The sequence below is a fragment of the Heterobasidion irregulare genome (genome assembly GCF_000320585.1).
Source record: "Heterobasidion irregulare TC 32-1 unplaced genomic scaffold scaffold_03, whole genome shotgun sequence".
In the NCBI taxonomy this organism is placed as follows: Eukaryota; Fungi; Basidiomycota; class Agaricomycetes; order Russulales; family Bondarzewiaceae; genus Heterobasidion; species Heterobasidion irregulare.
Window position 1 is genome coordinate 3,142,492 of NW_009258199.1, and position 18,214 is coordinate 3,160,705.

At 45.4% G+C, this 18,214-nt stretch overlaps 3 protein-coding genes across 3 annotated transcripts; 1 reads left to right on the forward strand and 2 right to left on the reverse strand.

Moving 5' to 3' along the window:
• Window positions 1-3,975: 3,975 nt before the first annotated feature.
• HETIRDRAFT_149305 (uncharacterized protein) lies at window positions 3,976-4,693 on the reverse strand. Its single transcript, XM_009546179.1, has one exon. The coding sequence runs from the start codon at window positions 4,635-4,637 to the stop codon at window positions 4,101-4,103; it is 537 nt and encodes a 178-aa protein (XP_009544474.1). The 5' UTR covers window positions 4,638-4,693; the 3' UTR covers window positions 3,976-4,100.
• Window positions 4,694-13,763: 9,070 nt separating this feature from the next.
• Window positions 13,764-15,985, forward strand: HETIRDRAFT_450191 (uncharacterized protein; the record flags this gene model as incomplete). Its single annotated transcript, XM_009546180.1, has 4 exons — window positions 13,764-13,814; window positions 14,452-15,066; window positions 15,103-15,525; window positions 15,677-15,985. The coding sequence occupies 4 exons, from the start codon at window positions 13,764-13,766 to the stop codon at window positions 15,983-15,985; spliced, it is 1,398 nt and encodes a 465-aa protein (XP_009544475.1).
• Window positions 15,986-17,447: 1,462 nt separating this feature from the next.
• Window positions 17,448-17,663, reverse strand: HETIRDRAFT_313074 (uncharacterized protein; the record flags this gene model as incomplete). Its single annotated transcript, XM_009546181.1, has 1 exon — window positions 17,448-17,663. A coding segment is annotated over one exon (216 nt), but the record flags the coding sequence as incomplete, so codon positions are not given.
• Between the last annotated feature and the right edge of the window lie 551 nt (window positions 17,664-18,214).

The following is an 18,214-nucleotide window of genomic DNA, read 5'->3' on the forward strand; positions in this document are numbered from 1 at the left end:
GACATGGATTATACCCACAAGGCCTGCTCAACTGAATGTGTATTTTTTTTAATGTTCTCGCAGGGTATGAGACTTAGCGTCCCGACGCGTCTTCGCTCAGCGTTAACAGAGGGTTCTGAGAGCGGAAGTTGAAATAGTGAGCAAGCAGCGCCATAGCAGCGGGCCCACTTCAACTTGTCCTCTAACACCCACCACCGTCGAGTGGCGCGGTTGGCCTCACCGTTCCATCTCAACGACAACTTGTATCTTGTATACGACATCTATGATCCATTAAATATCGGTGTCCGTCACAAATCACCGATTCCTACACTCTCTGTGTTTGTTTTGAAGCACTCACCGCCTCCAACTTTGCCACAGTCGCCTTTCACTACGGAAAAGAGACATGCTCTATATTCCTTAACTTATTCCCACTCTGACGAGTACAAGACATCTTGTCAACGTAGTATACTCATCGAAAACATTCGAGACCACTCTTGCTATTCTATCATGTGGTAATAAGGAAATGTCGGTCTAGTGGTTCAAAAGGAGCTGAGGAGCATGTCGTCCATTGGTCCGTTATCCGTTATATTGTTCTTCTTCTGACTATATGTCTTCCTCGATGAAACGGCTAAGGAATCTTCAACAGAGGCTCAGAAATTGCCTTGTAAGGTCAAGCATTTTTTCCCGAACACAATTTTATTACACTGCTCTCGAGCTCAAGAGCAACGAGTCCTGTACGAAACGCGCTCTTCCCATTGAGGAGTCTTCCAGTGATCCCATGAATAATGCCATGATGGCAAGCTCTCTCCCGAAGCCTTGCTGCATAGATCGCGCCTGAAATCAGAATGGAAAAGGTGTTATCATGTTGTAGATTGAATATAGACATGTAGCTTTGCCAGTGGTAACCGCAGACATCCAGTTCTGACTTCGACCGGGGAGTGATGGACTTAGGTGAGATACGAATAACTTCAGTATAACAAAAACAGAACCAGAAAGCCAGTGAGATTGTGAATATTAGAGAGGACCAGGAGTGGGAGGAGGCATACAGTATACCAACTGGGTCGGCGGTACGTATCAACAAGCATGCTCCAGAATCTTTGCCATCGCCTCGCTTGATCGATGGAATGATGACGATCACCAAAGGAATCCTTCGACGTCGTCGACTCATACAGCAAACATGACGAGGGCTCGATATGAGACGGGAGATGACCCGGCTATCGATCGGGTGTCGAAGTGAGGCGAGGACACAGACTGGTTGTGTAGAAGGCGGAGGTTGATATTGTGTGCAGATGCAAGGTAGACACCTGCGAGTCCAAGCTCAATAGCACCCTAGTGACGAAACATCTCACTAGGCGGCGTGTAGCTCCGACAACTTCATGACCAATCGCACATAAGTAAAAGGGGGGCCCATATTCAACATTGCCACTTGAATCCGACAACAATGGACCCCAAATCCGGCTCTGCGCATCCACTCCATGTTACTCATAGTGATAGTCAGCTCGCCTGCCCTCTCACGCACCATCAAGCCCGAAAGAGCACACCTGGCCAAGACGCTGTGCTGCAACCACGATTTGTGAGAGAGGAAAAGGGGATAAAAATGACGCGGAGAAACGTGCCTTGGCGTACCTGCGAACGGAATAGGACACGCGCATCACAATGGATCCCATAAGCGGCTAGAATATTCGAAGTTCGGAGGCGAATGATCTTCCATAATCCCCTTCGATGGCACGATTCCCAAAATCAAGCGCACTGATGCGCCTACAACTTTGAGACACGAGGCCTAATTTGAACTGGCGACACACAGGATCTGCACGAGAAAGCATAAAACAATGGTGAAAAGTCCCATGCATGACACATAACATATGAACAGGAAAGAAAATGCGTCTGGAGAAGAAACCCGAACGAGGGAAAACCGACTGGTGACTGTGTTGACCGCTATGGTCGAGCACCGATCGACGGTGTAAGCGGGCAACCGCGACGTGGGTAAATTCCTCGTCATCCTTGCTTTGTTCCGAAGCCCTCGCCCCCGCCATGAAGCCACTTGCACCATCCCGACTCCATCAAGGTTCAGATGCAAAACGATACCAAGTAACGCACCCCAGAAACACAGACGTATATGCTCAGTTGAACACGCTCCCCTCGTGAAGGGTGAACATGAGGCAGAAATTTGTTTCAGCACTCGGCGCTGGCAGTGCCCATTTCGTAATAGACATAGGATAGCCCTTTCCCACCTTCGAACAATGACGGCACCACATTTCTGGTTCAGAACTCGATGTCAATAGGCGAGAAAATACGGCTATGCGGCATCAAAGAACAAGGCATGATCGTCGGACCATGGAATGGTTCGAGAAGTCGGCTAGCGTTCGCCCCGAGGGCAGTAGTATATCTGGATGACTTGATGAGAGGAGCCTAACCATCGACCGCCCATCCGAGCTTCACCAGTCGACCTACCTACCACTGAAAACCTTCCACAAGCATCCGTAGCACGAAGCCATGTCGCACGGCATACACGGCTGGCCGTCCTGGATGCAGGAAGAACTTGCGAGTGCGTAGATGTCCTTCAGGGCCTTGAGTTTTACCAGAACAACCTTCATACAGCTCCTGGCGCGGGATCCTCAGGGTCCCAATACACTGATGATGAGCAAGAGCTCATTATTATGACGGAAGTACGTTTCCTTTCGGTCTGACACGTCGGCGGTGCCACTCACGAGCCGTTCCTCTGTGCTGCCAGGGCGCGCATATCGCACGGAGCCGTGGGGGACTACAGGTCCCTCAACACATGGCTGGCTACAGCCAGCCCTATGAGCGCCTGCGCTCCAGATTGCATGAGGCGGGCTCGCACTTCCCCGCCATGTCCACCAACCCCGCCCCCTCCTCCGTCTCTCCCCCGTTCTCCATTTCCGCCCCAATCCCCGTGGTCCCATCTGACTGGGGATACGCCTCTCCACCAGTGCTGGCACCTCATCTCTGGGCACCGTATGCATCCGCACCGACGCCCATACCTATCCTTGACACACTGACGGGGCCGCACAGCCCCAGTCCAGGGAAACGCACGTCCCCCGCTGCACCTGCCGCACCTCCCGCCGCCAACCCTGCTGAGCCGGACTTCATCGCACCCGCCACCCCGACCGCACTTACCACCCCCATCGCTTCCGCCCTGCACACCGCCCCCGATGCCATTTCAATGTCGCGCGCCATGCCAGCGGACGCGCAACGATCGACCTACCCGTCATTAGAAGGCGCCGTGAGGCCCTTCAAGGGTCCTTGGGTGGATATGGCGCGCACCACCATCAAGGCGCGACTTGACCCGCGGTGGGACTCATGGGTCTTCCGGCGGGAGACGAGGAAGCGACGGGTGGACGCAGAGGGGCAGCCGCAGTCAAAGAGGGCGAGGGTGGATGAACGGCTGGGGGAGGTGATGTCCGAGGCGAGTATGGTGAGGGACATGAGTGCGGATGAGGGAGGGAGTGGGAAGGTGATGGGGATGGAGATAGGGGGCGGAGCGCCGGAGAGCGAGATGAGCGAGATGATTTGGCCTTTGGAGAGTGGGCTCAGGCGCATCGCGCCGAAGCCTGCCCCGGGTCCGATCATGGTATTTGGAGGGCTACGCCCAATGCCCGTGGTCATTCCACAGGTCGATGGAAGCGCCCCCAACCAGAACAACGATAGATCAACAACGTCCACCCACAAGGTGGACAACCCAACAGGTGAGTTCGTCATCGAGCCTGTACCGCTGTCTAGCGGAGGGCCTTCAACATCGATGCCTGCGGACGACCAGGAAGAGGCCGACGAGCCTCAAGATGAGGAAGATCACGACGAGGGCCAGCACCAGCTCGGAGACGAGACTAGTCTCAGTGCCAGTAAGCGCGAGGCCGCTGTCGTCATCGACGAAAAGATCTACGGCAGGGACCCACTGCGCTGCCTCGCGTGCAACAACATGTCGTTCGCACGCAAGTACGATCGCAGGCGGCACATAGTCACCATCCACTACCTCAAGAAGGTCCCCTGCGACTGGTGCGGCATCTTCTTCTACGCACGCCGCGACGGGGTCACTCGTCACAAGGACGAGAATTGCCCAGCGAGGGACTTCGAGGATCGTCACACCAACCCAATGAGGTGGTTCATGGCCTGGCTGAGTGGACCCTCGGGGTGGCGGTAGGAATAGAGGTGCGGCGGGATCGTTGGTGATGGCAAGCTGAAGCTGGGGGTACGCACCATGGTTTCTTGCCCTCTCTCGCATTCGTTTCCTTCTCTTTTGTTCTGCGCCTGTCCCTATGCTTTCGCGCCCCACACGACTTCCGCATCGTCATCATCGATCGCACATTCGCCCTTGCCTTCCCTTTCACGGCATTCGTGCTGTTTTCCTGCTTTGGTCTCGGATCGATGAGGGTGCAGGAGTGTGTCCGATGGAGCTGACGACATTGTCGATAGGAATACTCAATCTGGACCTTGTCTGTGTCGTCGTCGTCTTCGTCGTCGTCCACCTGCTCGGACCTGGTGGACTGGAGTGAGTGTCTGGATCGTGTTTCACGCGGTCCGCCAATGTCTTCGTGATCGCGCTTTACCAGTTGCTCCGCGTGAGCGCCAGCACGGCGTGAAGGACAGAAATTTTCCTCACCTGCATTTCTCATCTTTTCATGATGTTTCCGAAATTGCATTCCGTCTATCCTACATCTTGTCTATCTTGATTGCCAAAGACATCTATTTTCCCTCCTTTTGACACACTGGCTCCCATACTTCCTCTGTGTGAACTGGACAAAATTGAGCTGTGCTTCGCATCATTTGCGTTGAAAACCTCCTTCGGCAGAGAATCTGAGAAAACGAGACCGACCCGTACTATCGTTGCACCGGAGTTGCAAACGGGATGGGAGGTTCAAAATCGAGCTCCTCGCAGCATTTTTTGACGGCACCTTTCAAAAAAATTCATAGTTGTTCATGTAAGTACTCTTCAAGTAGTTTCGTTTTTTTAAGAACAGAAATTGGGTGCAGCAGTGAGGAAGCAATGGATAATGGTTTTCAGGACAGTGTTCTCTACAAGATGCTCAAGATCTCTCAGATCCTTGAGCTCAATTGCCAAAAGAAAAAATCGAGAAGATGAACAGGTACTACTGGAAACATATAGACAAATTTATTTGACTTTGAAGACTCCAATGCTCTTCACCAAATTGTTTTTGACGGGCAGTGTCCGATGGCAGGCAGAGTGACAAGGAGCCTCGGGCCGCGTGATGCTTGGTCATCTTTTTGAAACGCCGCTTCGCAAGTCGTCCCGCAACCAGAGCTCAAATTCGCATGTGACGACGTGTGACCCGATCGTCGGAAAGATTTGCAACTCCCAAGTTTTGCTCATTTTCGGACACACCTTCTCCATCATATCACAACAATTCTTTCAGTTCACTCTAAAATATAAAAAAATAACAGAACACATTTTAAGAAGCTTCCGCAGGTATGATAAAAAATTGGAGCGAAAGGAAGCTTAATTGATGATGTTACGAAGAAATCTTTTTTTTTTTTGCAACTCCGGTGCAACGATAGTATACGTGCGCGAGTTTGGACGATGAGTTCCGGTCAAGCCCGAGCTGATTTTGGGCCGGGCGATCCGCGCTGCGCCGGCGCGTCTATACCTAGTACTTACGATCGTCATGACGGAAATCTGTAAGAGTTCACAGCACTCTTTGACACTGTTCAGTAACCATCTCAGAGTTTGACGATGGAAAGTTACATGCTGCACGCGAAAGAGGTCTATGTGCTCACGGACGTCCGGAACTATGCTAGGATTTCTGGAGTGGGGATGCACAACGACGGTACATGGCCGTCATATATGTCCATCCACAACCTTAATTGGTCGTTCGTGAAGACCCTCAGGCTCTCAGACGATGCAGAAATATATTCGATAACTATACATAGCTTGCCCGCAATTGCTCAAACTTCTCGCTGCAAGAATATCACACAATGATGATACATCGCGCGAGCATCAGGGAAAAGCTCCACATCAAATTAATTATAGTTAAGCATAAATATAGCTAGATTTTTTCTAATTACCATCAAGGATTTCGAGCTTACCCCCAATCTAATCCTGAAATTATAGGGTCTAATTAGAGCTAATTAAGGCTAATTTATCGTATGGTCTTTGGAAAAATAGCAACCAACCAAGTCCTATGATTCCTCTATTATTACTATACCTTTAATCATAGAGCTTACTAATCAAACTAAAGTCACACCTTATAATAAACTTGCCCATTACCAGAATTAAACCAACAACCTCATGCCTGCATACCCCAGACTAGTGCTCTAAACCACTAAGCTACAAGGTCTAAGTGACTTATGCAGTAACCTAAATATGATAATATAAATAAGGTAATCTCAATATTTCTAATTTTATTACATATTTATCTTTTATCTATTCTATATATAAAGGAGTCAATAAATACCCTAAAAATCAGGGCTTTTGATATTTAAATATAACTACTAGACAATAATACAGTAAATCAATTGAAAAAAATAACACACTAAAAATAAAATAGTAGTACTCACACCATTTGGATTTGGAATATGTAAAATTGTATTTAGGTTGTAGATTTCAATAGGACTGTATTAGTATAGATAATATCCCCTTACTTGCAAATTTGGCCATAAAGTTGATTATGGATAATATATTCTAATCAGCTCAGATTTACATTTTGAATAATTAGATCTAATTATAAGAGGATGTTTTTCTAGATACATGCATTCTCTAAGCTGCTGCTCTTTCTCAGCTGCTACTTTTGCTTCTCTGCTTGTCTCCTTCTAACCAAGAAGACAAAGATCTCTATTTTCTGTGAGTGTGTATGTATAAGCCTTTATTGGCTATCTGCAACATGCTTATAATACTTGACCAGCAATGGTGTTATCCACTGGGAGTGGATGACCAAAGGTATTCTCATATACTATGATGTATGCATTATGTGATGAGGCCACCTAGTAGTTGTAATGATTGTTATCAGAGCAGTTAGCTACTAGGGCTGTGATAGACCTAATCATAATACTAGGTGCAGAGGTCAGTGCAAAAGGACAGATAAATAGGTCATATCTTGATGAATCCAAAGCATCTGACCTTTGAGACAGGAAGGGTTCTTCTTGTCTGTTGCCCCATCAGAGACCTTCAAAGTCCCCATAGGAAAGGACAAGATTTGCAAACAAATAGATCAAATGTTTGCTGCTGTTTTCAAAAAGGTTGGCACTATATGGATTTTGGTGATATAATCAAAGTATGCGTCTGCTTAAGCCCCAAAAACTTTTTAGTCATATCTTGACAACCACTATAGCTACATGAATGAAAACAAGTGTACTGTGTTTTCATTGAAAATCTGCAGGTGCAAGGCACAAAAAATGGAGTTGAATAACCATATTCTCAAAATCAACTAAAACATTCTCTCAAAATTCTTTTAGTCATATCTGGTGATCGGCACAAGATATCAATAAAATCTTGATGATACACTGTTTTGTGGATGGATCCTGAGGTGCAAGCATAGAAATTGTCAAAAACAATCAAGGAATTATGAGCACAGTGGGCCTTTTCCTCAAAGGTGTCTGCACCCTAACTTTCTGGTCATATCTTGGGAGTAGCAAATGCTATGGCCAAAAAACAAAATGGGTTTGAAGCTGTTAATGTTTTTTGAGGTACAAAAACATAGATTAGGATGACACACCAAGATTTCATGAGTTGAGCCTCCCTTCTCCCCCTAGTACCTTTACCAATACCTTTGAGGCATATCTTGGGAACAGCAGGACTAATTATTGAAATTCTAGATAATACTGAAATAATTAATACTCCTAGAGATGCAAGAGCAAGAATAATGACAACAAACCAAGATTTCATGTGTTCAGCCAACCTTCTCCCTCTTCTCTCCACAGCTTTTTGGTTACATCTCAAAAACAGCAAGAGCTATTCTCATAAAACTAAATGTTTCTGGGCTCTTGAATAGTTTACAAGGTGCATGAGCAGAAATTGTGATAATATAGCCAGTGCTTCAGGTCAAGGAGGCCTTTTAAGGTATCTTCTCTTGAGCTCCATATTAGAAGTGGGTGCCAAGCATAAAAGGATGTCAGAAATAGGAAATTAAGAGCAAGGAAGTCTGCATTTGAGTCCTCAAGGCCTTGAGGATTGAGAGCCATGATAAAGACATGATGGCAGTAGTAAGTCAAATGACTGCTAAGCTTTGATTAATGTGCCTCAGGGCTCACAACTCATTGAACCTCTACCATCATCCTCAGCAACCCTACAAATGTTCAGACAACTGACTGTCAGATATCACTCACAGTTCACTCACTCAACTTCAACAAACAAGATTTCAGCTTTCTCTAGTAATGTCAGCAAGAGGCATGTCTACTACATTATGTCCCTCAAAAGATGTGAGACTGGCCCAGTAACTTGATTCCATCAGAAACTAATGATCACCTTGCTCTTAGGTTTCTTGCATTTGACTTTGATCTCTGACGCCTTTTCATGCTTGGCACTCATTTCCAATGCAGAGCTCAAGAGAAGACACCCTGAAAGGCCTCCTTAACCTGAAGCACTGGTTGTGTTGTCACAATTTTTGCTCATGCACCTTGAGAACCATCCAAGAATCCAGGGACATTCAGTTTTGTAACCATCACACTTACTGTTCCCAAAATATGACCAAAAAGCTGTGGGGAGAGGAAGGAGAAGGTTGGCTTGACACATGAAGTCTCGGTTTGTCGTCATTATTCTTGCTCTTGCATTTCCATAAGTACTTACTCTTTTAGGATTATTTAGAATTCTGATGATTGGTCCTGCTGTTCCCGAGATATGACCGGAAAGTGCTGGTAGAGGTACTAAGGGGAGAAGGCAGGCTTAACCCACGGAATCTTGGTGTGTTGTCCAAATTTTTGCCCTTGCACCTCAAGAAGTACTTACCGCTTCAAGCCTATTTTGTTTTTTTGACAATAGCATCCGCTACTCCCGAGATATGATTGGACAGTCAGGTTGCAGATTCCCTCGAAGAGGTTCACTGCACTCATGAGGTCTTGATGTTTTTCGACAATCTATATCCTTGCACCTTGGGATATCTCCACAGAACAATGTTCAAGCAAGATTATGTTAATGTTTTTCACCAATCAAAAGATATGACTGGAAAGTTTTTGAGTAGGGAGTGTTTTGGTCAATTTTGAAACAGTTATTTCACTCCATTTTTTTTGCCTTGCACCTGCAGATTTTCAAGGAGGACACAATTTACTTTTTTCATTCATGTATCAATAGCGGTTGTCGAAATATGACTGAAAAGTTTTTGGGGCTCACACACGTGCACACTTTGATTACATCACCGAAATCCGTGTAGTGCCAACCTTTCTGAAAACAGCAGTAATTGTAGCCTCTGTGTTTTATACCTCTTGCCTGTGCAGTCGGTAGATTCTCGCCCTTTTAATCAGTGGCACATTCCCAATAAAATCCTTACCTGACACGCCAACCTGCCAGATACAGTACCGCTTCATAGCATTGACCTTCTATTAATATTGCTAAGAGAGAGAACTAGAGAGAACTTGAAGAAGCACCCTATTTAGGGTGTGGGCAACAATATTGACATATTTTGGAAGGGCATCAAGAGTAGACAGTCCGAGAACCCTGAATGGATGCATGCGTCGTACATGAGAGCCCCAACATTGTGTTGAAGTTCACTCGACCCTCCATCGTTTGGCTTCCACCCCCATGTATCATTGTAAGATATGATGGCACCGAAAAGCCTGAAGAGTTCCGGGAGAAGTGCACACAGTTATTGAACATAGTTATACATCGTGTGAGAGCCTAAAGGTCTTAGTGAGTGATCAATCAATGTGGTGAATGGATATATGTATACATGTACCGTAGCTGCACGTCCCTGTTTCAAAAATCCTGGCCTAGCTCCAGACATCCGTGGATATATTATAGACCTCTTTCGCATCAAGCATGTAGCCTCTACTATCACTGGCCCTATGTTTGGACAGTCTATGTTTCTTGCTCATTGCTCAACATATCAACCTCAATATTTTGACCATAAATTGCTTTAAATAGTGTAGACTTGGTTTCTGAAACTTTGAGATTTTTTAAAGGTGATTTATGTTCCTAAATGTTGAAAATATGCCTTTGCAAGCCCAATGTCACACCTCGGATGAGTCGGAGCATGCGAGGAAGGATCCTGATGATCCAATTTTTTTTTATATAGTCTAGTGTAGCCCATATATATTGGTTCTGGTATGTGAAGAAAATGCACGGTGTGTTGTTGCACTCGTACAAAAAATACAAGGTATCAAGCGTGACATTCGGACATAGAGCATCGAAGAAGGGGAGTGCAAATTTGTTCTCCGCATATAGTTTTACCAGCAACAAGTTGTGTCCAAACATTGTCCCCACTGTCTCCCCTCCTCAACCATGCCACAGACTATACTGAACCTACAGCCTCCTAAGTCACAAACTTGCCCCACCCCTATGTTTACCCAAGGTGACACCCTTGTCTCACAACAGTTCTCCACACCAACCTTGTAGGGTGGCAACAAGTATAAACCTCAAATCTAGCACACTGAAGAGCAACCCTAAGTAGCCATCAAAAAACTAGGAAATGACAGCCTTAGCCTTTGCAAGGCTGGGAAGAAACACAATGTCCCTCCTTGAATTCATAATCATGTGTGCACTCACTGTGTGCACCGCACGGTTTTTCCCGGGATAAACCATGGATAAAACCGTGGATATAAATAAAGTTTTTGTTCAGGTTTATCCGCGGGAATTACCGAAACAAAAACTTAAAGCTTATCCAAGGTTTTGTCCTGGGACAAAACTGTAACATAACCTTAAGTTTAAGCTCAGACATGTTGTTTAAGTTGGTCCTACAGTAAATCCCGGGATAAAAATTGGATAATATTTAACTCTTATGTCACAGGATTTATGTCACACATGAAAAATTGCAAATAATACTATGAAAATCAGTAATTAATTCAGTGTTCATTATACAGCTCTTTGGGCACTGCCTGGCACCAAATGTTAGATAGCCTTTTTATCCACAACATTTCTTGATTAACATCCACAAACATGGCCTTCTGCAAAGGCCACCTTGCTATAAAGAGTTTCTTAAAAAAAAAACAATGTGTAATTGTAAATACAAAGTAAAGCAGCATGGACAAAACTGGAAAAGTGATGAACAAAAATAATACTAGCAATGACAAATCATCAAAGCAATACAAGGGCTAGCTTTTAACAAATTTCATCATAATAGTGTCTAGTCTTAGAAAAATAGGGATTGTTAGTATTGAATCAAAAAATCAAAGAAAGAAATAGTAAGCTGTGCATATTGTCTGATCCTCTAATAATCTATTAATCATTGGAATAATTGTCTCTTGTAACAAGTGACAGATACTGCAACAAATTACTGTTGCACCTCAAGCCAAGTGTCCAATACTGTGACAAACTACTATTGCACCTCACAACAAGTGTCCAATGCTGTCACAAACCACTGTTGCACCATGTGCCAAGTGTCTAATGCTATGACAAACCACTGTTGTACCCCACAACAAGTGTCCAATGCTATGACAAACACTGTCACACCCTGTGCCAAGTGTCTGACACTGTGACAAACCACTATTGCACTCTGCACCAAGTGTCCAACACTGTGACAAACTACTGTCACACTCCATGATAAGTGTCCAATGCTGTGACAAACCACTGTTGCACTATGTGCCAAGTGTCTAATGCTATGACAAACCACTGTTGCACCCCACAACAAGTGTCCAATGCTATGACAAACACTGTCATACCCTGTGCCAAGTGTCTGACACTGTGACAAACCACTGTCACACCCCACAACAAATGTCCAATGCTTGAGCAACAGCATGCAAGCATTGATCAAATGATTACAAACAAGTCCACAGTCTATCTGTATTTTTTACAGTCAAGACCATGGATTCAATTTATAGACCAGAGAGCACACAAATATATATCAATACAGCTTCAAAAACTACTCAATTCATTTGCCATCAAAAGTTTATACTATAGAGAAGTGTCATCTGGAAACACACCCCCTTGTATTAGCTCTGGATTATATCTAATAGTGTCTAAAAGTATCTAAAAGTGTTAATAGTATTTAAAAGTGTCTAATTTCCTAATTGGGAGCAACACATTGTGAGCATTGGATTGGTTTCTAATTTCATGATATTAGCACTAATTCTATACTAAGAAGTCTTTAATTATTAGTAGGAAATAGTAAGTACTACTGCTCTATTAGTGAGAAGGTAAAGATATGGCACATTCTATACTATTTCAGCATATTACTCTCCTTCATATATGCCTATACCATTATCTTGTAGCTCTTTTTCTGACTTTCCAGCTGCCTTTACAAGGGATATAGAAAAAGAGAAATGTGTATTGATGCCCCCAGCCACTTTGTTGGCAGCTTGGCAGCTGCCACAAGAAGCTATAAAGACCTTAGTATCTTAGCCTTGCATGCAAGATCATTAGAGTTGTCATTGTTAGCCAATGCCTGCTACTGGTCATTATAGGACACAACATGTGGGTTGGACTTAGGGATATGCTATATGCAGCCTTATAGACCTTGTCTATTAGTATAGTGGCTAATACTGTCTTGTGCAGTACACAATCATCATCACTATTGATATTACAATTTTTAGCACTATTTATATTGTTTATTGCCTTGTTATACAGAAGATGCTCAAACTTGGTGTTTTCCTCTAGCTATTAGGCTGTGGAAAAGACAGTCATATTGGTATGTGGTGCCAGAATGATATATTTGCCTGCCATATAGGAAATATATGCATTAAGCATATTAAGATCACCTCTAACAATCTTGCGCTTATTTATATATAGGCATGCCATACATATACTCTTGTCCCTACCCTCTACCTCACTAGTAGCTATTTGGAAAACCCCTCTCTCTTATTGGATCTTGATTATTCATAATCATATTTTTGATCAAATTTGCAAATTCAGGTAGCATTGTCTATACTAGTAGAGTCCCATTGAATATTATACTCAATCATAGTTTTACACATTCTTAGTCCAAATTGTGTAAGTGCCATAATTTATTTTCCATTGGTTTATTATCTTCTTAGCTGGTGTTTAAACTAAATCCTGAAAGACCTGACTTTTTAGGTATTTATTGACCTATTTATTTATAAGAGAGAGGAAAGATATATGTTAAATAAAATCAGAGATATTGAGGTTGCCTATATTATGTCTACTTATTTAGATTACCAAGTTCATATCTTAGACCTTGTGGCTTAGTGGCTTAGAGCATCTGTCCCGGGTGCTTGTATACATGAGGTTGTTGGTTCAACTCTGGCAAAAGGCGAGTTTGTTATAAGGTATATTCTGTGTTTAGGTATTGAACTAGTGCTCTAATAGACATGACTCTAAACGAAGGCTATGAGAACTGTGATGCTTGATTTATTATGATTTTTCCGAAATTTCAAGTTATAATCAATCCTAATAATTCCTAATTTAGCAAAATTATGTCTAATTAGAACAGGTTTAGAGGGGGGGTAAGCTAAAAATGTCTAATCCTAATCATTCTTGATTATGCATAAATAGAATTAATTAGAGCTCAATACAAGGGGTGGTTTTCCAGATGGTGGCATCAGACAATTTACAATTTAAGGCATGAAATGCATAAAAACAATTGCAAAGCTTCCTATGATAATATTGGATGAGAATGTTGTCCTAGCCTGCCGCTGCCCTCGACAATCAGGGGTCTGCTTGGTGTTAGCATGACCCTGCTGGTGTTATGATCACGTTCTGTCGGGCCTTAATGGCGGTCTATTCCGACACGATCATCACAAATATCAAGCGGCCTCACAAGGTGAGGCGTACAAACAAGGTACAGATAGTAACCTTGGTCATCCACTCCCAACGGATCACCTTATCGTTGGTCGAGTATCACGGGCCTATTGCGTAGCGGGCATGGAACACCGCCTTACAAACTACTCACACATCGGGCATTGAGCTCCTAGTCTTTCCTGGCTAGAAGGAGACTAACGGAGAAACACAAGAGTAGTCATTATTGAGAGAGACGACTTAAAGAATACCTACGGATACATATATGGTATTCTCACGCCCTACTTCCTAAAGTAGTATAAAAGGCCCATAGAGTAGGCTGAGGTTCTTCAGTCTATTCTCTTTGTTCAGTACTGTCTTCCTACAGTACTCCTTCATTCCTAGGCAGTCTTCCTACTGTCTACAGTTGCTACATTGCAATACACTCCTGGCTCCTGTGCTACACATACAGTCGAGACCATCGTTCCACACATCCTCCATGAGTGACCTAGGGAAGAACCTCCTACTCTTGGGGTTACCGAACGAGCAGTTCGTAACACTAGAATAGACTCTTCTGCCCCTACCTTGCTCGCACTAGCTTGCTGCCACACTCTCTCTCACAACCTTCCTTGGTGGGGATAATAGACCCCCATTAAGAGAGCGTTACTACACACACTCTGGAGCAAGACCTAGGCCAGGAATATCCACCCGGCACTAGACATATCGATAACCAACTCCGTCACAACAATCGCCCTATCCGGCACGAAGGGGACTTCTGGGTCTACGAAGACAACAACAGATACGCCCCTCCAAATTACGATAACTGCTCATACCGAAACGGGCGTTATTACTTCACCCTTGAAGACGGAACAGAAGAAGAGGATATTTGGAACGAAACAGAAGCTCAGTGGGAATTAGCCCCACAATACAGGGAACCGGCGCCGGTAATCCCCGAAGACTCGGAGCAGGAGGAAACAACCTCAGAATCAGACTCCGACTCACCAGACCAAACACCAATCAACACCCAAAACAAACCGCTTGCCGAAATGTCGGGACAAGCTTCGACTTCTACAGACCCCCCTTCCGCAACAGTACAACCCGGGAGAGGAAAGGTCAAACTCCCAGACAACTATACAGGCAACCGCATTGAATCCCAGAAATTCATGCTCCAATGCCTCCTTCTTTTCGCAGCAGAATCCGACCGGTATAAGACCAATCAAGACAAAATATCCCTGGTGCTTTCATGCATGAGATATGGCACGGCAGGAGCTTGGGCCGAGAACTTCCTTCTCAAATCAGTAGGAGCGGACCCTCCCACTGATCTAGGAACCTAGAGGGACTTTTTAACAAAGTTCAAGCTCCAATTTAGGGAGACAGGCAAGACCGATAAAGCGCGAAGCGCACTCATGGCCTTCTCCCAAGGACGAATGACGGTTGATGAATACTCCAATCAATTCATTCTCATCGCCGCCGATGCCGACATCTCCGACAAGGAACAAGTCCCTTACTTCCAACGCGGGTTAGACCCGCGTGTCATGGACAAAATATATGACAAAGAAGTACAGCCAAAGGACACCATCCAGGACTGGATTAATACAGCCTGCGAAATAGACGGACGACTCAGAGCTAGATTGGCTCAAAAGGCCATCCTCGCCAACTCCACCTCCTTTCGCAGCGATTACTTGAATCGTTTCCACACTCAACCAGCCGTCCGCTACAACTCCACCACCGCTCCTCAAAGGATGAACAACCAGGTGGTTGACATGGACATCGACGCTACCAGGAAGCGTAACGCCAAAAGTCAAAAGAGGAAATTTGACGGCAAGCGAACCCCCCGTTGTTCAAATTGTGGAAAGTTAGGGCACTCTAGCGCTAACTGCTGGTCGGCTCATAGAGGCGTTCAACTAGTTCGAGGAAACTCGAAGAGACGCCTGGGTACGACAGGGAGAGGAAACCGCGTGGTTGATTTGGAAGGAGAAGACTACGCACCCGCTATGGGAGACCAAGCGGGAATATATCGAGGAGTGGAGACAGAGGATGTTCCTCGCAATGACCAGCGGGTACCACAACCTGGTCCTTCGATGGAACGTCTTCACTCTCCCCCATCCGGACGACCCCAAACAAACCATGGGCAACGCGCTATGTTACCTAACGGACGACAGGGAAACGGAAGCGTCAGTCATTCTGCTCGAATCGGAGCAGTGCTTGGAGAATTAGGAGAAGATGAAGCAAGAGAAGTGATCTTGGGACACGCGGAGCGTTTTTCCTGACCTCTCCCTCACCAGCGAAGGAGAGAGGTCAAGAACGACCCGAGTTTGATGCCCGCACTTGTATTTGTATCGGAGCAATGAATGATTGTATCATCACTCCCATACGCCTGAACGTGAAGGTATCAAGCAGGAGTCAATACGCTGGAGCAAAGGCAACCATCGACTCGGCATGCGAAAGGGTCATAGTAAACGAAACTTGGGTCAGGAGACATCGTTTCCCCACCTATACACTCAACAACCCCATTTGCGTCCGGAACGTCGATGACACCATCAATAAAGCAGGACTCATCCGATCCGCCTTGGATGTGAACCTCATCATTCGGGACATCAGTGGATGAATGCATACTGAACGTGTCCAGATGTTTATCTCCAATCTAGGGAAGGACGACCTTATCCTGGGAACAGATTGGTTGAAATACCACGATCCCTCCATCGAATGGAGACAACGTGAAGTGCACTTTGATCGGTGCCCCCAGAAATGCCAGCAACCGCATGGGTTCACTAGGGCAAGGGAAGAACCGCCAAACAATAGGCGGTTAACAGACGTGGAGCCACGGCACAAACCACGCATCAATGAGTGCGAAAAACAGCGCCTAGAACATCTCCGAAGGTTATCGGAAGATGTAGGACTCCGCGATCATAGCGGAACATTTGGTGTCCAACTACGAGCATACCTCAAAAGGAAATGGCTCCTACAGGACATAAGGAAATACGCAGAAGAGAAACGAAAGGCTCAAGCCAAACCATCTCTTTCACCAAACGGGGGAGAACCTGATCTCCCACATAAAAACTCAGGAAAACAGGCCATAGAGGAACCAGTTATTCGGAAACTGGCTCCCGAACCGTCAGGATTTGCCAGCTTCGACCAGGATTTGGAGGACGAAATTGTCGTCACCAATCTAAAGGAAAGAGTCCCCAAGGCGCATCACGAATTTTTGGACATTTTCAGCGAACGAAAGTCACAGCGACTCCCAGAGCACACTTATTGGGACCACGCCATAGATCTGAAACCGACTTTCAAACCCCAAGTACCAAAAATCTACGCCTTGAGCCCAGAGAAACATGATGAACTAGGGAAATTCATCAAGGAACACCTCACTCGGGGGACCATCCGTCGATCCACCTCACAAACGGCAGCCCCATTCTTCTTTATAGGAAAGAAAGATGGAAAACTGCGCCCAGTACAGGACTACCGCCATTTGAACTCGTACACCATCCCAAATGTGTGCCCCCTTCCACTAATCCAAGAACTATTAGACGTGATCAAAGGGGCCACCATTTTCAGCAAATTGGATGTACGGTGGGGATACAACAATATACGAATCAAGAAGGGCGACGAGTGGAAGGCAGCTTTCATCGCTCCGCTAGGCTCTTACGAACCCACGGTGATGTTTTTCGGCCTTACCAACTCACCAGCCACCTTCCAAGCCATGATGAACATGATCTTCAGAGAACTCATCACGGCCCGGAAAATAACCGTATATATGGACGACATCCTCATCTTTTCCAAAAACATGGCGGAACACATCCAGGTCCTGAACCAAGTTTTCCAAATCTTGCGCGACAACGACCTCTATCTGAAGCCAGAAAAGTGCGAGTTTTATAAAGAAAAACTCCAATATCTGGGATACACAATTTCAAAAGACCATGTCGCAATGGAAGACTCAAAGGTGGGCGCTATACAAGATTGGCCAGTCCCACGCACCGTCCGAGACATTTGCTCCTTTTTAGGTCTAGGAAACTTCTACAGGCGTTTCATCGATAAGTTCTCCCTTATCGCACGACCTCTGCACGACCTCACCAAAAAAGATGCAAAATGGAACTGGACTTCGAAGTGCCAGGAAGCTTTCGAACGATTAAAAAGGGCATTTATCAGTAAACCCGTTCTGAATTACCCGGACCCCATGCATCCATATCGACTAGTAACGGATGCCTCACTAATCGCTTACGGAGCCACCCTCCTGCAAGAAGGAAAAGATGGCGACTGGCACCCAGTCGCATTCCTTTCCGGGTCATTTTCACTAGCAGAACGGAATTACGACGTCCACGATCGCGAACTCCTGGCCATCATAAAAGCGTTGGAACACTGGAATCACTACCTCGAAGGTGCACGACACCCATTCGAGATCTGGACAGATCACAAGAACCTGGAACACTTCCAAACGGCGCGAGATCT

What these genes read in the sequence shown, in the direction of transcription:
- HETIRDRAFT_149305 (XM_009546179.1), bottom strand. Translation starts at nt 4,637, where the DNA reads ATGCAATTTCGGAAACATCATGAAAAGATGAGAAATGCAGGTGAGGAA.